We start from the raw sequence: 18078 nt of genomic DNA on the forward strand, positions 1-18078 counted from the left end.
GAACTGGAATCAGTTCAACCGGTCTAACCAGCAAACCGGTCGGTTCAATCAGCCTAAACGGGCAAGTCTCGAGCTGTCAAAAATAATTTTTTTTTTTAAAAAAATTAAAAAATATAAAAATAAAATCTAATAAAATATGAAAATTATATTTAAAGAATGATTAAACAATGCACATCCAAATGAAGTCGAAAATTAATTAAAAAAAAATATTTTTAAAAAAATATTTGTGCCTAAGGGTATTTTTAAAAAAATTAAAAAAAGATGGAAAAATGCCAAAACATTTTCAAATATTTTCCAGAATGATAAATAAACCTTTAAAAATACACTCCAAACAATTTATTTTTTTTGGGATTTTATATAATTTTTTTTTTTAAATACCCAGCTGGGTCACCAAAATCGAAATCGGCGCTAACCAGGCAATTACCATTTGAACCGCCTGATTTTTCCTACACTTTCTAAGTATCATAATTTTTAAAAGAGACCTTAGTAAATTAGTTGATTCAACCAACTTTTGACCAATTTATATATATTTTAAAATAATATCGAGAGGGAAAACGGCCATGACACATCGTATAGTAATTAAAAAAATTGATTGACGGCCATTTCAAGATTCATTAAGAAAGCAAATGGTACAAACTTTTGGTTCTCTTTTGAATTTTTATTCAAGCCATCAGATTTAACACAGTGGGAATATTTGTGACCTCCTATACAAAGGAAAATGGTCTGTTTTTAGACAATCCCATTTTTATTTTAGTCAAATATAAGAAAACCTTTGAAACCAGAAGTACTCCTTGAAAAATACCAAGATGCATCTATAGTAAGACCATTCATCATCCACAACGATCACTTACCTATACAAATCTTAGTCAATGAGACCTTAATGGACCCAATTTTGATTTATTCATTTACAATATACACAAAGCAGCCAACCCCAATTAATTGAAAAAAAACCATGATGATGATGAGTATATACAAAGCCCAATGACAGCATTAAACATCTCAATATCCAAAATAAATTGCGAGTATTCATTAAATTACAGTTTCTGTGAATGAAGTGCTATCCTCAGATGGCAACATGAACAGGAAGCTCTGAATTGTACTACAGAGTATTCCTTAAAATTACAGTAAAAAAACACAAATTCGGTTGCCCCAAAACTTGGCCTTTCACCAATAATCCCCACAAGAACACTGACCTTCTCTAAAATGGTGAAACCGAAGCCGATCTCGAACAATTATCTCTCGAGAATATATCTTTGATACAAGCTTGATTGCAGAGTGACAATCATCACACACCCTTAGATTTTTTACAATGCGTATGGGCTGTGAATCCTTTACGCTTATCAATCCGAAGGCCAAGGCCAACTTCTCACTATGAAGCCCCAACAATTGCTCCTTCTCATCCTCCTCTACATCTATAAGCACCACGTTGGTGTTAGGTTCATGGCCAGCTAATTTCAACCTCTCCACCATTTCATCTACCTTCGAATAGATATCCTCAGACATTGGGTGAGACCAATCGGCCATGGAAAACACATGGACCACATTGTCCACCTCAATTCTACTCAATCCAGGTTGTTTCTTAACCCCATTATCATTCATCATTTTCCGAACTTCCGCAGCGTCCTCCCATCTCCCACTACGAGCATAAATCCCTGAAAGAAGAACATAGTTTCCACTGTTATGCGGGTCCAATTCAAGCACTCTTTTTCCCACTTTCTCACCTAACTCTACATTGCCATGAACCTTACAAGCACTTAGGAGAGCCCCTAAAAGAACAGCATCAGGCTCAATAGGCATGCTTTCTACCAGCTTTTGGGCCTCATCCAAGAGCCCTGCTCGACCCAATAGATCAACGATGCATCCATAATGCTTAATGTTAGGCTTGATGCCATGTTTGTTAACCATGTCATGCATGTACTTTCGGCCCTCGTTGACCAAACCACCATGGCTGCATGCACAAAGAACACCGACAAAAGTAACTGGTGTTGGCCTCACATCAGATGCATGCATCTCTTCGAACAATGATAGAGCCTTACAAGCATGGCCGTGCATAGCAAAGGCACCGATCATGGCATTCCAAACCAAGGCATCTTTACAGGGTAACCCGGAAAAGATTTCGTAAGCTTTATCGATGTTTCCGCACTTGGCGTACATTTTGATGAGGCTAGTGCATACAATTACATTATACTTGAGCTTATGCTTCTCCATATATGTATGAATCCAATCGCCCAATTCGAGCGCACCCAGTTGAGAACAAGCAGAGAGAACACCCACAATTGTGACTTCATCTACTCTCACTCTTTCTCTAAGCATCTCCCTAAAAAGGTCCAAAGTCTCAAGAAAACACCCATTCTTCGAATACCCGGATATCATAGTGTTCCAGGACACCCCGTCTCGTGTATTCATCTTATCAAAAACCTTACGGGCACTAATTGCATCGCCGCATTTCGCATACATATCCACCAATGCATTGCTCAAAACCACATTAGAATCAAAACCACCAATTTTAGCCAAGTACCCATGAACCCACATGCCAAGCTTAACAGAACCCACTTGAGCACATGCCAGCAAAACCCCGACCATGGTTGCACCATCAGGGTTCACCAACCGATTAGAAACCATCTCTCTAAAAATCTCAAGAGCCATTTTTGGTAGCCCTGCTCGAGCCAATTGAGCAATCATAGCATTATAGGACACCAAATCTCTTTGCTCCATTCTATCGAACAATTGGCATGCACAATCCATTGTAGAGCATGACGCATACATGTTCAGTAAAGTGGTTTGAACATATAGATCAGAGAAGAGGCCAAGCTTCATAGCACAACCATGGAGTTGGAGACCATGGGGTAAAGAGGAGAGAAAAGAACAGGCGGTGATGACGAAGGGGAGAGTGTAGTGATCGAGGGGAGTGCCATTTGTGAGCATGTAATTGTAGAGAGAGAAAGTAGTGAGAGGAGAGGGACTGCGAGAGTAGGCTCGGAGGAGGGAGTTGTAGAGAGAGGTGGAGGTGGGGTTTTGTGGGTTGGTGGAGGTGATGGTGTGGGCGTGGAGTTGGTGGATGATAGAGAGAGGGGGGCGTTGATGGAGGAGGAAGGAGAGAGAGTGGGGGTTGGAGAGAGAGTGAGGTGATGAGTGTGCAGGTGGGGGATGAGGGGTCACTGCTATCGACATGGACTATTTGATCTTTCTACCGGATTCGAACCCTCTCTCTCCCTCAGTATATAACTTCAGAACTGCTAGACGACAGTATAAAAAGAAAAAAATTGTTTCGGTACAAATGTTTTCATAATATAATTATTATTTATAGTTTTTAAAATTTATTTATTTTTGAAAACTTATAGTTAACATATTTATATTTTAATAAAATTAAAAAGAAACCCTAGCTTTTCAAAACCTCACATACACCATTTTTTTTTTTTTTTGATTTTTTGAATAAAAATACCTTTTACGAAATTTTTTTTATTGTAACGAATATTACAACAATTTAAATACTTTAATAAGTTAGTATTACGGTAATTAAAATACTATAATAGCTTAAAATAATATTACGGTAATGAAAAGCAAGCTAATATTACGGGTACCTTTCTCTCTGTCTGAAAAATCCATATTCTCATAGGAGCAGGTTGTGGATCTATTTCTTCGCTAAAAAACACATATATAAGAGTGTTTTTGTTTTAAAATTTTGATAACCATATAAAAATTAAGTAGAGATTATATTTTAAAAATTTGAGGTTTGAAAAATATAGCTAGCATTAAGTTTTGTCGAGGGAGTAAATAAAAAGTAGACTCAAGAAACTAGAAAACCCTTTGTTACGGGGCTTAGGCAATATTACGGTAATTAAATTATCGTAATACTACTTTAAAGTATTACGATATTTTATAAAAATATAAGTATAATAACGATAATTTTTCTATTAAAAAACTTCAAATTTATTACTTTTTGTTTTTCGAATATCACCATGCAGTGATTTTAGGTGGTTCTAAACATTTCGTATCAAAAGAAGGAGGGAGCAAGAGTACAATACAGTCTGGCGGGAGCATGGTAGACGCACCCATCCAGAGTTACTAACAGTTAACATGGAACTTTTAGGACGCGGGAGTACGTACAATATACTCCCCTGACCAAATCTAACTATCCCGCCCTCTCTCGAGTCTCGACCAAATCCCTATTTTCGCCCTTTCGTAAATTTCCCTCTCTCTCTCTCTTCAATTAAGAAATGGAGCAGCGAGTGGAGAAGGAAGGGAAGAACAGAAATGCAACAGAAAAAGGTTCGAACCCAATTACGAATCAGTCACTTTTGGGAGTTTCCCCTTCTTTTTTTTTGTCCGGTTGATTTGATGGACTGCGATTCGATTTCATTTTTTATAGTTATATTAATCGTCGAGGTTTTCTCGGTCTTTTAATGAGTTTGTTTTTGCTACTTTCTCAGGGCCTTTTTATCCTACATTAAGTTTAGCCCTCATTGATCAGGTTGCTCATGTTATTTTGATCATTTTTTGCTATCTTTGGGTGCTAACTTTCTGTATCTATTTTGTCTCAAGGTTTGAAAAAAAGAAGAAGAAAAAGGAAAATTCGAAGGAGAATAGGTAAACTTGAATTTCAATATCCTACTTTCTTTTTTTTTGGCGTTAAATGTGCATTCTACCTCTCCATCTCATCCTTTATTTTTTTTTCTTTTTTATTTTAATGCACATATTTAGTCTTAGAATTATTTCGAGAATCTGATTTACGCATAGCGGTTACTGGTATTGCATACATGGGCATTAATGTGATTTCTTGCTATTCGCCTTCTTCTTCTTGTTTTAGTCTTAGGACCTATGTACTCTTTATCACCGGAAATTCACTATTTCAATAAAAGTAATCCTGATGATGAATTTTCTGTTGTTTGGTAATGTCCATCGTAAAGTTATCTGAAATAAACTCATGGGCAGTTTTACGGACAAGTTTATCTTTTGAAAAGCGCTTTTTTATTTTATTCCAATTAATCTGTTTAATATCACATTTCTTTGCGCAAAGATAGCTCAAAATAGTTGGAAATTACTGAAAGTGTTGAATGTTTAAATAATTAATTAACATTAATACCACAACTGATGAGATCATATTTTTCAGAGAATCTTAGTTTTAGACGAGAGTCTTATTCCAAACAAGCTTAATAGTCATCCAAACAAGCCCTTATATTACTAGTTTTTAAGGAAACAAATCAAAATTGACACTGAGATGATGATAACGAGTATAATTAGATTGCTTCTTTAAACGAAACCTTTTCCTCCATAATTCCCTTCGATGTCATGAAACATAATGGCAACTCATAACACGATTATAAGGCACGTAGGCAAAGAGGCAAACAGCCCGATTACTCATGAAACATTCAATTCATTCCCTCTCTTTAAAAAAGAAGAAGAAATAAGCAACACATTAGTCTCCACTAGATAGTGCCATTTCACGTGGTAGTTATTATAAAGTGTCTTTTCTTTTCTATTGTGACCATTATTAATATTATTATCATCATTATTTCTAAGAATTATTGCAAACATTCATCCTCCTTGCGTTTTTCCTTCCTCATGCAATTGTTTGTTTTCTCGTTGGTTTCTTTTTTTGTTACCAACTGGAATTGCTGGTTGTTCTTTTCCATTTGCTGATTGATTTGTGTTCATTTTATTCCAGTTGATACACACAAAGTTCATCTCTGCTCAGATGTTCCTGAAGGTGTCAGTCCATGTATTACTAAGTACTGGTATCAGCGTTACAATCTTTTCTCGAGATATGATGAAGGCATTGAAATGGATGAAGAAGGGTGGTTCTCTGTTACTCCTGAAGACATTGCTATTAGGCATGCTGAGAAGAGTGGAAATGGTTTGGTGATTGATTGCTTTTCAGGAGTTGGTGGCAATGCCATTCAATTTGCTCATTTGTATGTTCATTTGTTATGCATAGTTTGCATTTGTAATTTATATCTCCCGCTATTATCTTGATCAACTTTAAATAGCAAATTTGTACTGTGGTCTATATGATTTAGAAAAAACTTTTGGTCATGAGTGTTATTAGCATCTGAACATTTGATTGATGGTGATGGAGACAGTGGATTGACTACTTGGTCCATGTCATGCTCTTGTGGGTCCCACACTCTCTATAACTGCCCATCAATTAATTGAGAGATAACACTTACAACTGTATATATATGTTAATCATATGAATCATAGTATGCCTTCCTGTTTAAATATACCTAATGTTGCATTTCTGTTTTTAATGGATTAATTAGATTGAAGGTTGCAATGCTATGTTTCAGTGTTCCCATGTTATTGCAATGGTATGTCTCAATGTTCCCATGTTAATTTATTACTATATGTACTCTATTTTGGAAAATAAATAGGAATTTATTAAATATAAAGTGTATGCGATGGTTCATATTATGAACAACTAGCAAAACAAAGAAATCAAGAACATGATTAATTAGGTGATCTAACCCTTCAAAGGGAGTGGAGAAAGGATCTGTATCTATTGGGAACAACATTTAATTCCTGACATTTGTTTTTTCCATTTATTCCCCTTAGTTCTATCTTCGATGCAACGAAGGGGGAATAAGCTTTTTGAGTTTGTCAATGCACACTTAACTGAAGTTTCTTTGCCAGCTTTTTTCTTCTGTCTTGGTGACCTTTGATCATAGTTGCTAGAAGGGCAGATAGAGTCAGAAAATCATTTGGGAAATGTTTGTGGGAATCAGCTTTTGAAAATGGCCATGATACAGGAAATGAATTAGCATCCCAAAAAAAGGATTTCTGTATAACTGTTATATACACATATTGATGAATGCATATTTTGATATCATTCTGGTCATCATCCGAACCACCCAAGTATTAATGTAATGGGTACGAATGACAAAAATGTGCCTACATTTTCTTTCTTTTCCTTCATGTTTTTGATACTTACAAAAACTTTTATTGATGAAAGGAACAATAAAAGGTGGCATATAAGAGAATCAGAGAGATGCCAAAGTAGGATATTGGTGATCGGAAACACTTGTATTCACAATAATCAGTTAATCACGCTTCTCACTGCCTTCCTTCTTAGCAATGCATCTGTCAAGACATTTGAATTCTTAGACACATGGTAAAGAAAATACATCTCGAATGATCAATACAAAAAATCTCATCAATTTATGATTATTTTTAGGAAGCTCAATTTGTATCATAAGCAAAAAATGACTAACCTCCCTGTATTGGTGTATTTAACTTCATCTTTTATTGCTTATATCTCTCTTTGCTATCTCAACATATTCATTGATCGGGAGAAAGTGACCGTTTGTCCTTTTCTTATTGTATATTTGTGTTAAACAATGGGGTAAAATAGTCATGTTTCTCCTATCATATTTAACAATTGGTGTGGTATTGTTGTGTTATATTCCTAGGATGACGACTAAAGTAGTATCAAAACATGGATTTATTTATGCATAGATGTGAGCATTTTTATTCATATTACCTGTTAAAATCCCTTGGAAAAATTGGAAAATGTATGGAAAACACATCTAAGAAATTATCGGGCATGGTTCACAAATGGTTAGTGCAAAACTTGACCTCTACAAAATCTGCTGAGGCTGGATATAGTCTGTCGAGTCTCTATTGACTTGTCTAGGATTTACATGCCTCGATTGAGTTCGTGATTTCTATGTTATTTATAGAGCAATGAAATCAAATTTCAGGTTTGCTCTCCCCGAGGCCATGTGTGGCACATATGGGTTTCATTTGACTCCCTTCCTTCATCCCAAGGTTTAAATACTCGGCTCAGGCTGGTTCACTGGTTATTTGTTAATGTGCAGACTATTTAAACCCGAGCCAAAGGTTCAGATACTCAGCTCGGACTCGGTCAGGGTGAGCCCACAGGTTACAGTCCCGAGCAGAGTACTTAAACCATGTACATTTTTAGTTGTTAATGTGGAAACGTATTTATTGTGTTCTCTTGATGTGACTTGTGGATATAATCTATATATGTAAACTTTGCAGGTGTTGTCATGTCATTGCCATTGACATAAATGCCCGAAAGGTTGGATACTCCCTCAATAATGCAAGAATATATGGAGTTGAAGATTACATTGATTTTATTATAGGGGATTTCTTCCTTCTTGCTCCACTTTTGAAGGTATGATTGAAAGACATGTTCTTATTTTTTATTTGTATTTGCATGTGTATTTCTGAAATGGAATTTATTAGTAATTTATTTTCTGGAAAGGGAAATTTATCCAAATACCAATGAGAGATGCATTATTTAGCATTTTACACTTTTAACACCATTCTAACTCATGATCATGCGTCTTTCATGGGTATTTTGAAAATTAAATCAAACAAATATGGGTGCAATGTTAAATAGTTCATCTCACATGGCCATTTTGATAATTTCCTTTCTGGAAATTTGACTTATATGAATTCAGGAGTGATATTAATTACTCTTTAGCATGATTGTTATGTCAATATTGATTGTGGATATATGGAAAATACACTTTATCAATTATTGGGATACAAATAAGTATTCAGCTAAAAGCAACGTGTAACACACTCACTATCAGTTCGCCTTCTTTTTGCATGGAGACTTGGGCAGACAATGAAATTTTATTTTTAACTGGATAATTCCTTATGGAATTTCTTTTGGTTATAAAACACCTTAGCCCAATAGTTTTTCAGTTGGTTACATATTCATGTGAATTCAAAATTATATTTTTTTGAAAAGTATACAATGAGATCATTTATCTTTGGTACAAGGTGGTCACAATTAATCTTGAGCATTGGATGTGAAGTTAGATGGTTTCATTTATTCCATCGACCAAGCTCAAACTTCAAAAGAAATTTTCTCGAACTTTGTGATACACCCAAGTTATCAGAATTCACATCAGATGGTTGTAAGTAATTGTGACTTCATTGTATAAAAGGTAAATGGTCTCATTGTATACAATCCCATATTTATTTATGTTAATTGTTGTAAGAATTGAAATTTATATTATCTTAGATAGTTATCAATATTTGGATTTTATCAGGCAGATGTGCTTTTTCTTTCACCGCCATGGGGCGGCCCAAGTTATATTGCAGCTGAGAAATTCAGCCTTCAAATGCTAAAACCAAAAGATGGGTAGGTACCTTTCCTATTTCATGCAAACTACTATTGCGATCATGTGATGCATGTTTCACTTATGAATTACATGATAAGTAGCACTCAAATATTTATAATTTATATAGAAGAAAGAAAGGAAAAAGAAAAGAAAGCTTGCTGGAATGTGCTATCTTGGAATGGAGCACAAATGATCACATTGGACTCGCTGTTTTGTGCAAAACCTTTGGGATGGCAAGATCGATCCTACAAATTAAAAAAAAAATAACAATACAAAGGGAAAATATCTGCCCAAATTGGTCTGACAATAGGAAAAAAGGAAGCTAACATGGGAATTCCTTTTATCCCTTTTGGGTCATGATTTTGGACCCAAATCCTGGGATAAGAATATCAATCCAAAAAACTATGATGGATCCAGAAACAAAGAAGAACAAAAAAGGAAAGCTCAAAATTCTGTTAAAAGTAAAAAGATTAGTTGCCGACTGAATTTGTACAAAACTGAACCATTTGGGAGAACCTATAAAACCAGCTGGTCGAACTAGTTCGACCCGTCAAAGCCTGGTTTTGACCGGTTCTGTGAGAGCCGGTTCAACCGATCAAATCCACTGTTCCGTTCTAGTCAGTGATAAGGTTATATTCATATAATTTGAACATGCAAATGAATCAAACTAAAGGAGATGGGAAGTAAATTACATTTCGCTAGTAAGTGAATATGTTATATTCATGTAATTTGAACAGGCAATTGAATCAAACTAAAGGAGATGCCAAGTAAATTACTTTAGTATTTATTTCATAGAGTTGGTTGGCTGTTAGGCCAATCATGTTGTTGCTTTCCACTCGTTTGGTATTTGTTATCCTTTTCCCACATTATTTTATACTCTTTAATTGGGTTTGCAAGTGGGCCAGGCTGGGCAAATTAAAAATAAAGGCCCATCAAGCTGACAGGCCTCACCGCTCTATTTGCCAAGCTAAGAACCCCAACCACTACGGCTGGCATTTCGTACTCTCTTGTCTTCCCCTCCCTCTCTGTATCCTTCAAAGTGGGACTATTTTTCCCTCTTGAAACTATCTTGTTCAAGATTCCTCTCTCTCTCTCTCTCTCTCTCTCTCTCTCTTTTTCTCTCTCTCTAAGGTCATGGCCCTTTTCTCTCTCTCTAAGGTCATGGCCCATTCATTATACTCGTGCATTTCCCCTAAATCTGAACCCACTAATCTTGCATTTAGCAAACTCGTGATGAAACCTACAAGATCTACAATTGAAATTCTCATCATCATCTAAGCTTTATCCCAACTATTTAAGGTCGGCTGTATGAATCCTATTCCGCCATTCTGCTCATATATTCATGATTCATGACAAGATTTGGCAGAGTTTTATGCTGGCTGCCCTATCTACAATTGAAATTCTGTCGAACCTAAAATATGGGATTTGATGTTTGAACCTATAATATTTTTAATGTTAATCAGCCTATATACCTATTATAAGAATATTTATCGTGAAATCATACTCTCGCTCTCTCTATCTATCTCTCTCTCTCTCTCTCTTTCTCTTTTGGAGAATTGATTTTGTTAGGAGTAAACCTATTTATATGTGGTTGTAATTGAGGGTATCTCTGTCATTTATATTTGTATATTACCATGAATTGTATTCCAATCTTTTGTGCACATGTACGAATGTGGAGGGGAAATTATCGTTCATAAACTTTTTTCTTTTTATCTTGCATTTAACATTGTAGCAAAGCCAACATAGAGCCCTATTATTTGTAATTTTTATGGGATTTATGAAGGGTAGATTTTTGGTAACTGAAAATACAATTGTCACTTCAAATTTGCCATTTGTTGTAGAAAGTTTTGTGTTTGGCGGGTTGCATATGTTAGATCAGTCTATGTGCGTTGTATGTGGAATGGGGAACATTTTGATTCTACTATAAATAAAATATATTGGCCTAAGAAGGGTGAGGACCTTAAACTTTCCCTTAACCCGTCCCAAGCCCGGGTTAAGGAGCTGGGTTGTGTTTGGTAGGCAGCCAACATAAAACTTTGCCAAAACTCCTCATACAATAAAAGCATTATTCCCTTTAGAATTCTCCGTTGTTTTTTTTATCATTTTTCGTTACATCATTCGCTGCTGAAACTTTCCACAAGTATGATTACGGTATTATAGATCTAAGTTTTATCGTTTCATATAAATGAAATGGGGTTTCCTGCTCAACTTTTATGGGACATGCATGACTTGCTGTTCCATCGTGACCTTCAATCTGGAGTCATTGTTTGGAGTTTATGATCTTGTAAACTACTGCTTTGAATCTTTGATCACTGAATTGGTTTTGTTTCATCGCCTATTTTATGTTACTTTTCTGCAGATATTCACTCTTCCAAGTGGCTCAAAAAACAACTCCAAATATCATAATGTTTTTGCCTCGAAATGTAGATGTAAATCAAGTTGAAGAGCTGTCATGGCTGTCTTCTCCTCCTCTTGAAGTTGAGGTACGGCTATCCTTCCTGACCCAACGGTTGATTTTTCTGAGTAAATGTTAATTACAAGGCCCCAGAATGGGCCTGTACTCCCTTTGTATTACTGTTGGATGTTTGTCGTTTGCTGGATTAGGGGAATAATTTATGTATTTATTTGTTTTCTTTTTTGAAAGTAATAGAGGGAAAATGTTACATATATAAGCAAAAAGAGTTTTATAGACATGAATGCATGTTTGTATTTATGTGCATATGAGATAATTCATAGGGGATCAGACCTAGTTGTGTGCTGGGTTTTTGGTATTTGCTACTTAGGCTGGTTACATATTTACTTCAAAGGGATCTCCATTTGGAAATGTATCCCTTTAATCCAATGGATTATTTTATATATAGTACTCCAAAGTGACATCCACTGCCTGCTTCCTATGATGGATGGTGGAGATTAGCTATACCTAGGTGAATGTCGTCGTGGACTCCACTACAGTTAGTCATTGAGTTTGGATGGCTGATGCCTCTTGGAGTATTTCACACAATTCTTCATGTTGGTATTACCTTCCCTTACTTTTTTGGCCTCTGTTTGATATTTTTTATTTGACTTGTTGTTTCCTCTATTGTCCGCATATTTTTTTTGGGAAATTCAGTGGGCAAGACAGGCTCCTACCCTTTTTTTCAAGTAGATTAGGAGTTAGCTTTTTAGAAGGTATTAGTGGGTGGTGTTAGTGGTGGGAATGGAAACCACAATGTGGTGAGTAGGATGTGGGGTGCTACCACCACAACCTTAACCCCTTCCCAAAAAGTGGTATGTCAGTAGGTTGGGCCCCCTACCCTTTGGTGAGAATGGAGTCAGAGACCTCCCCATAGGGCTTGGCAGTACTACCACCAAGGCCCCAGGCCATTCTCTCATTGTCTGCATATTGATAACAATAAATGATTGGTTAGTGCTGGGCATATTGGGAAGAAGGATTTGTTTAAAGAAACAAAAGCTGAAACAGTAGAAGGGTTACAAACTGAGACTATTGGGAATGGAATAAAATATTATATTGTGTGTATCTTGGTTCTTTGTTAAGTTCTTTTACCTTTCTCTGCCTTATCTCATGGTAGCTCTTATATCTGTATTTTCTGATGATTGCTCTTAGATCTGTATTTTCTGGTTTTTGTTTTCCAGATTGAAGAGAATTATGTGAAGGGTAAATTGAAAGGAATCACTGCCTACTTTGGTGATATTGCATATGGTTGATCCACATAACTAGATGTGTGCTTTGTGCATTTTCAACTACTTGAGTGGAACGAGTGTTTACTCCCAATCAATTGCACGTATATTGATCTCACCAATTCAAAATATGCCTCAACAAAAACTAACTTGACCATATATTTTATTTATATATATATGGACGGAATGTTGACTCTCTCCATATACCCAACAGTAGAGATGACCGCAATGCTGGGTCTCTCTCTCTCTCTCCATTTCATTAGACAGTCATGAACCTAATAGACCACAGTTTTCTATAGTTTGCTGGTTATGGCTTTCTGTCCCATTTATATCTTGCAGAAACCACCTATGGTTTGAAGCCCTGGTAATTTATGATTTGCATTCTTTGCAGATCAGGTAGATATTTTGGGCTGGTTCTTTTTATCTGCCATAAATAGTGGGGTTGAGGTTGTCTTGTTGAACTTTTGACAGCATATGTGGTACTTTAATTCAGCTTTGTAAAGGAACTTTATTTTTGTTGGACAAATTATGTTCAATATGTAAGCCTAGAGGAAGTTTAAGATTTACCCTCGAGGGAAATAATCGTCTAGAAAATTATATGACAAAATTTTGATGCTACATGGATCTGTTCTCTCTTGATTTCTCACTTGAATATTGAAGAGAAAAAAAGTATAAATTAAGTGTAACAGCAGCGCTGAGTGTGGAGAAAGAAAATAATATTATTGTAATTTATGCAATGGCTCTTCATTTACACATCCTGGATTTTGGTAAAAAAGACATTTCTTCATAAAGCAGTACTTGTAAAATAATTTGGTTTGTACCAACTAATACGCTAATTTTAAATCTCATCAAGATGAGGAATTTGGCCGACTGTGATACTACGAGTGTGATACTATGCCCAATTTCGCATCTTGCAGTTGAACTAGCAACCAAAACAAAAAGAAAAAAAGAAGAAGGAAGGGGAAAAAAAAATGAATAACTGAAAATGGATTTTAGGTTGAGCCCGATTTCTTTTGGCGTGGTTTGGAACAAGTGTTGGTTGTGCTATGGGCTCTAACCCACTATAAAAGGAATTCTCTCCCCAGTTATGTTACAGTATAGTGGTAGTTCAGAACTTACTTTGTAGTGGTAGTTTAGTATTTACCCAATGTGATCGCTGAAAATCACATGTTTTATGCTAGAGATAGTTAAAAATTCTTAAAAAAATTTCAAAAAATTAAGTAATTAATTAATGTTATACATAACACAAGGTACATACCAAGCAATAATATAAGATATGTACCAAACAACTAACAAAATAATATTATCTAGAATATATTAACTTGAGATACGATAGCCTATTCCCAATAAAATTAATTGTCATTGAAAAGCCCTAAACATTTTACAATTAAACTTTGCCCAACCTTGTCTTGATATTCGAAACACTTCCCTACTTCAAAGCTTAGAGATACTAGCTACCTTTGGTTAAAGATTTTCTAGGTTTTTAACCTTGGCATTATTGGCTTGTGTTAAAACTCGCGCCTCATAAATTGTGGAAAAACGACGAAGCAAACATTAAGTTTGCCATAATAAACGGCATATTCTCAAAATATGGAATCTGATAGGAACCGGTCACATATCCAAACAAACGTTCTCATGGCTTTAAAGCCCTTATCTTGTAGGGTCCTAATGGGACTACGACCCTTGGCCAATGTGCCATATGCCCTGAAGGTGTGCTAGTGGGATTATGACCCTTGCAGGCTATGGCGAATGTGCCCATGCCCTGAAGGTGTCCCAGTGGGATTATAACCCTTGCAGGCTATGGCGAATGTGGCCATGCCCCGAAGGTGTGAAAGGGACCTGTGAGATCCACCACACATGGTCACTCTATCCCACTCATTTTCTCTAATGGATGATTGCCGGTGGTTGTTCTAGCTTTTAGTAAGCAAATGTTGTGAATGTTTGTTGTAATTTATTTTGGAGCAACTGATGGTCTTCACATTTTAAACTCTTTTTTCTCAAGGATGAATGTGATGAGAAATCGTGAGTTTTTGGAAGTCAAGCTGGTCTCAGTGTATCTAACAATTCCTTGATAATCTATATAGTTGATTCTTGTCGAGATTATCTACAAAGAGACCATTTAAGTTATTTATAAGGAGGTCACAATCATTTTTGTCCTTTAAATTTCAAAATAGGTGGATGTAAGAGTGTCATTGAATAGAAACAAAGTTCCAAAAAGGAATTATCGAACTTCGTGACTCGCCCTAGGCCATCCAATTTGACATCTAATAAATGAGAATAGTTGTAACCTCCTTGTAATAAATATAAATGGTTTCTTTATAGATAATACCATTACTGTCTCCCTTCGAAAAGATAGTATGAGAAAACCAATGGATCACTACATTTGCATGGATACAAATTTATACAAATTGGATACAAATCAATTGATCACTCCTCCATAAAGATAAGGTGATTGCAATGGAACTCTATGAAAATTTATATGTTTATTGGCAATGATTTTGAGAATTTTGTAGCCAAGGAGAGCCCTGTCATTTGCTGGCATTCCAATGTGCTTTACCCAAATGACCTCTTACTATACATGCTCCTCTACAAATTTTCTAGCCATTTACCACATTGAATGATATCTTAAGTGATAATTATATCCGATAAATTTATTTTATCGGCTCCAATAATTAAAATATATCTGTGTTCTAAAAAATAGGCATTGATTGTAAAATATGAAACATAATGAACTATTTTTTATATAAAAATAAAACGGGATATATGCATAAGTTTTCCTTTTTTATTTATGTTTATTTTATATTTTTGATCTTTGGACCATAAATATCGACGTATAGTGAGTTGTTAAAAGCCGTTAGATGTGAAATGATTTACCTTTGATGCAAGAAGGTCACAGTTACTTACAACCACCCGATGTGAAATCCAATAGCTTGGGTGTCTTACAAAGTTCGATAATTTTTTTTTTGAAGTTTGAGCTTCGTAAATATGCTTTTACTCCCTTACTTAAAAAACCTACTTGAGGGGAATTTTTTGGTTTGAAGTTTTAGGAACCACCTAAAAATAACTAGATGATTATTTCCAAAAGCAGAAAAATTTAAATTTTGAGTTTTTTGACGTTTAGATCTTGCCCTAAAAAATTGAACAGTCTCTATTCAATATCAAGACATTATTTTTTTACAAGTACATAAAGAGTTCACTTCATAACATTTTTTTTTGCCAAAATTAGTCTATGGGTTGAAGATGTTACATCCCCAAAAATTGGGGTTCTCAAAATTACCCAAGGGAGTAAATTCACATAACACTCCCGTAGAAGTATAAAATCTTTTGGCTTAAAAGCAAAAATTGCACAATTGCACTTTATTTAGGAAAAAAGTATGTCCCAACCTTAAGATGTAGAATTAAGGTGCACCTTGAAAATATATCGGAAAAGGTTTGTTTTGATGTTGAAGAACCTTTTAAATGATCATTTCGACATCGAGATGTATGAATATGTAAAAAAAAAAAAAGATTTCGAGTACACAAATCGTGCATCTTGCAACACATTATCTGGACTGTCAATTTTCAATATTTTTATGTGTTTATAGATATACTTAATTTGAATAAATTTTCAAGTTCAAAGATTCATAATTAGACATAAAAATGGATTATAAGATTATCCAGAATTTTTTACACCAAAATTACACTTATGATAAACTTTGGAGTTGCACCTTACTTAGATTGTTTAAGGTCACAACCTTATATTTCTAATTTTGATGATATAATTTCTTTTATGTGGTTGTTCAATCAATAAAAATTATAACATTTGTCAAAAAAAAAAAGAAAAAAAAGAAAAAAAAGAAAAAAGGTACAACCTCATACAAACCACCCATTATTTTATCCCCAAACATTAAAGTTTTTCCTCAAATCTTTCTTTTTCATTTATACTCAATAAACTTTTTTGTTTCAATCAAACCAACATATCAGCACAAACGTTCAAATTTATCCACAAATCAAACCTAACCCACACTTTTCATTGTTCTTCACCCCTTTTATTGCACATATCAAACCATATTTTTCAAGTAGGTCCCTCAAATCAAACAAACATGACCTACCCCCTCATTTATGCGAGCCCAAACATTTTGTGTCCCCCCAAACGAACCTGTCTTTTCCATCATATTTTTTTTTAAAAATTATTATCAGAAAATGATTATATGGGTCACAATATGCTTCCCATTTTGGGTGTGTAACATTGAGTACAATTGTGATCCCTACATTTAGGGGACATATCCCAGCCGTCCTTTCTTTTGACCGTTATACCCCAGCCGTCTTTTGTCGATTTCCAATGTTGGCTTTATTTAAAGGGTGGGGTTTGCACAAGGTTGTACCAAAGGTAAATGACCTCTGTATGTTTTTTCAATAAATAAAGTAAGACACACTTCTAAATTTTATCATAAGATGTAATTTTGGTGTCAAATTTTTTTAGGATGGCCCCCTAATCTATTTTTATCTCTAAATATATAATTTTAAAATAAAAAAATGTTCAAATGAAGCAGATCTATAAACGCATGAAAAATTTTGGAAATGGACGTTCCAAATAATGTATGTTGTAAAATGAAATATTTTTGGGATTGGAGATTTATTTTTAATTTTTTAATGGTTTTTATTTTTTTTATAGATTTTTGAAGTGCGCCTTAATTCTATAGTTTATGGTATATTAGAACTTTTTTGAGTCGAAAGAGTTAAATACTTCGAAAAAAACGAAAACGAGTTATGCCTTAGGATATTTCTTAATATTTAGTTTTGACTCTCTTTTTCCCTAATAATTCCTAGTCCACACCAAATCCATTGAGGTTAATAGGTATAAAGAGTTTTATACAATCTAATCAAGAGAAGACCATGCTAAATCATGCTACAAGGCAGTCTAGAAACACATACACAAAAAAAAAAACAAGAAGAAAAAACATTTCCTTCAATTTCTAATTACAAAGGAGGCAAATCCCTTTTCATTATTATTATTATTATTATTATTATGCAATTGACAAAAATGGGAATGTATACTATACTTCTTTGGAAGTATACTTTATTTCTACTCCCTCAATTAAAAGATCTATTTGGGGTAGAATTTTTTCAATCTGAAATTTAGAAAACCACTTAAGAATTACTACATGATTATTCTAAAAAAAATAATTTAAATTTAATTTTTTTAACATTTAGATTTCACCATCTAAAAATTAGACGGCCTTTATTCAATCTCAAGACATTATTATTTTTCAAGTGCATAGATGGTACAATTAGATTTTTTTTTATTTTATTGAGATCAATCTAT

General features: G+C 34.6%; 2 protein-coding genes across 21 annotated transcripts; one reads left to right on the plus strand and one right to left on the minus strand.

Annotated features, from left to right (window-relative positions):
* Positions 1-990: 990 nt before the first annotated feature.
* Positions 991-3269, minus strand: LOC18435304 (pentatricopeptide repeat-containing protein At2g29760, chloroplastic). Its single transcript, XM_011625475.3, has one exon. It carries the CDS (start codon positions 3169-3171, stop codon positions 1165-1167), a length of 2007 nt encoding a protein of 668 aa, XP_011623777.2. The 5' UTR covers positions 3172-3269; the 3' UTR covers positions 991-1164.
* Positions 3270-4050: 781 nt separating this feature from the next.
* Positions 4051-13299, plus strand: LOC18435305 (uncharacterized). Of its 20 annotated transcripts, none has more exons than XR_016045898.1 (9): positions 4058-4269; positions 4543-4587; positions 5666-5912; positions 6261-6308; positions 7698-7764; positions 7999-8134; positions 9024-9115; positions 11455-11578; positions 12729-13299. XR_016045898.1 is itself a non-coding variant. In XM_020668136.2 (8 exons), exons 1-8 carry the CDS (start codon positions 4218-4220, stop codon positions 12798-12800), a joined length of 816 nt encoding a protein of 271 aa, XP_020523795.1. In that variant the 5' UTR covers positions 4058-4217; the 3' UTR covers positions 12801-13299. The 20 variants fall into 20 exon arrangements, 5 of the variants coding, with proteins under 5 accessions (XP_011623778.1, XP_020523795.1, XP_088709962.1 ...); XR_016045899.1 differs by having other exon boundaries at positions 9028-9115; XR_016045902.1 differs by lacking the exon at positions 9024-9115 and having other exon boundaries at positions 7698-7878.
* Positions 13300-18078: the final 4779 nt, after the last annotated feature.

This window comes from Amborella trichopoda, chromosome 12, assembly GCF_054954075.1.
Source record: "Amborella trichopoda isolate Santa Cruz 75 chromosome 12, AtrichopodaSantaCruz75HAP2 v2.0, whole genome shotgun sequence".
Classification (NCBI taxonomy): domain Eukaryota; kingdom Viridiplantae; phylum Streptophyta; class Magnoliopsida; order Amborellales; family Amborellaceae; genus Amborella; species Amborella trichopoda.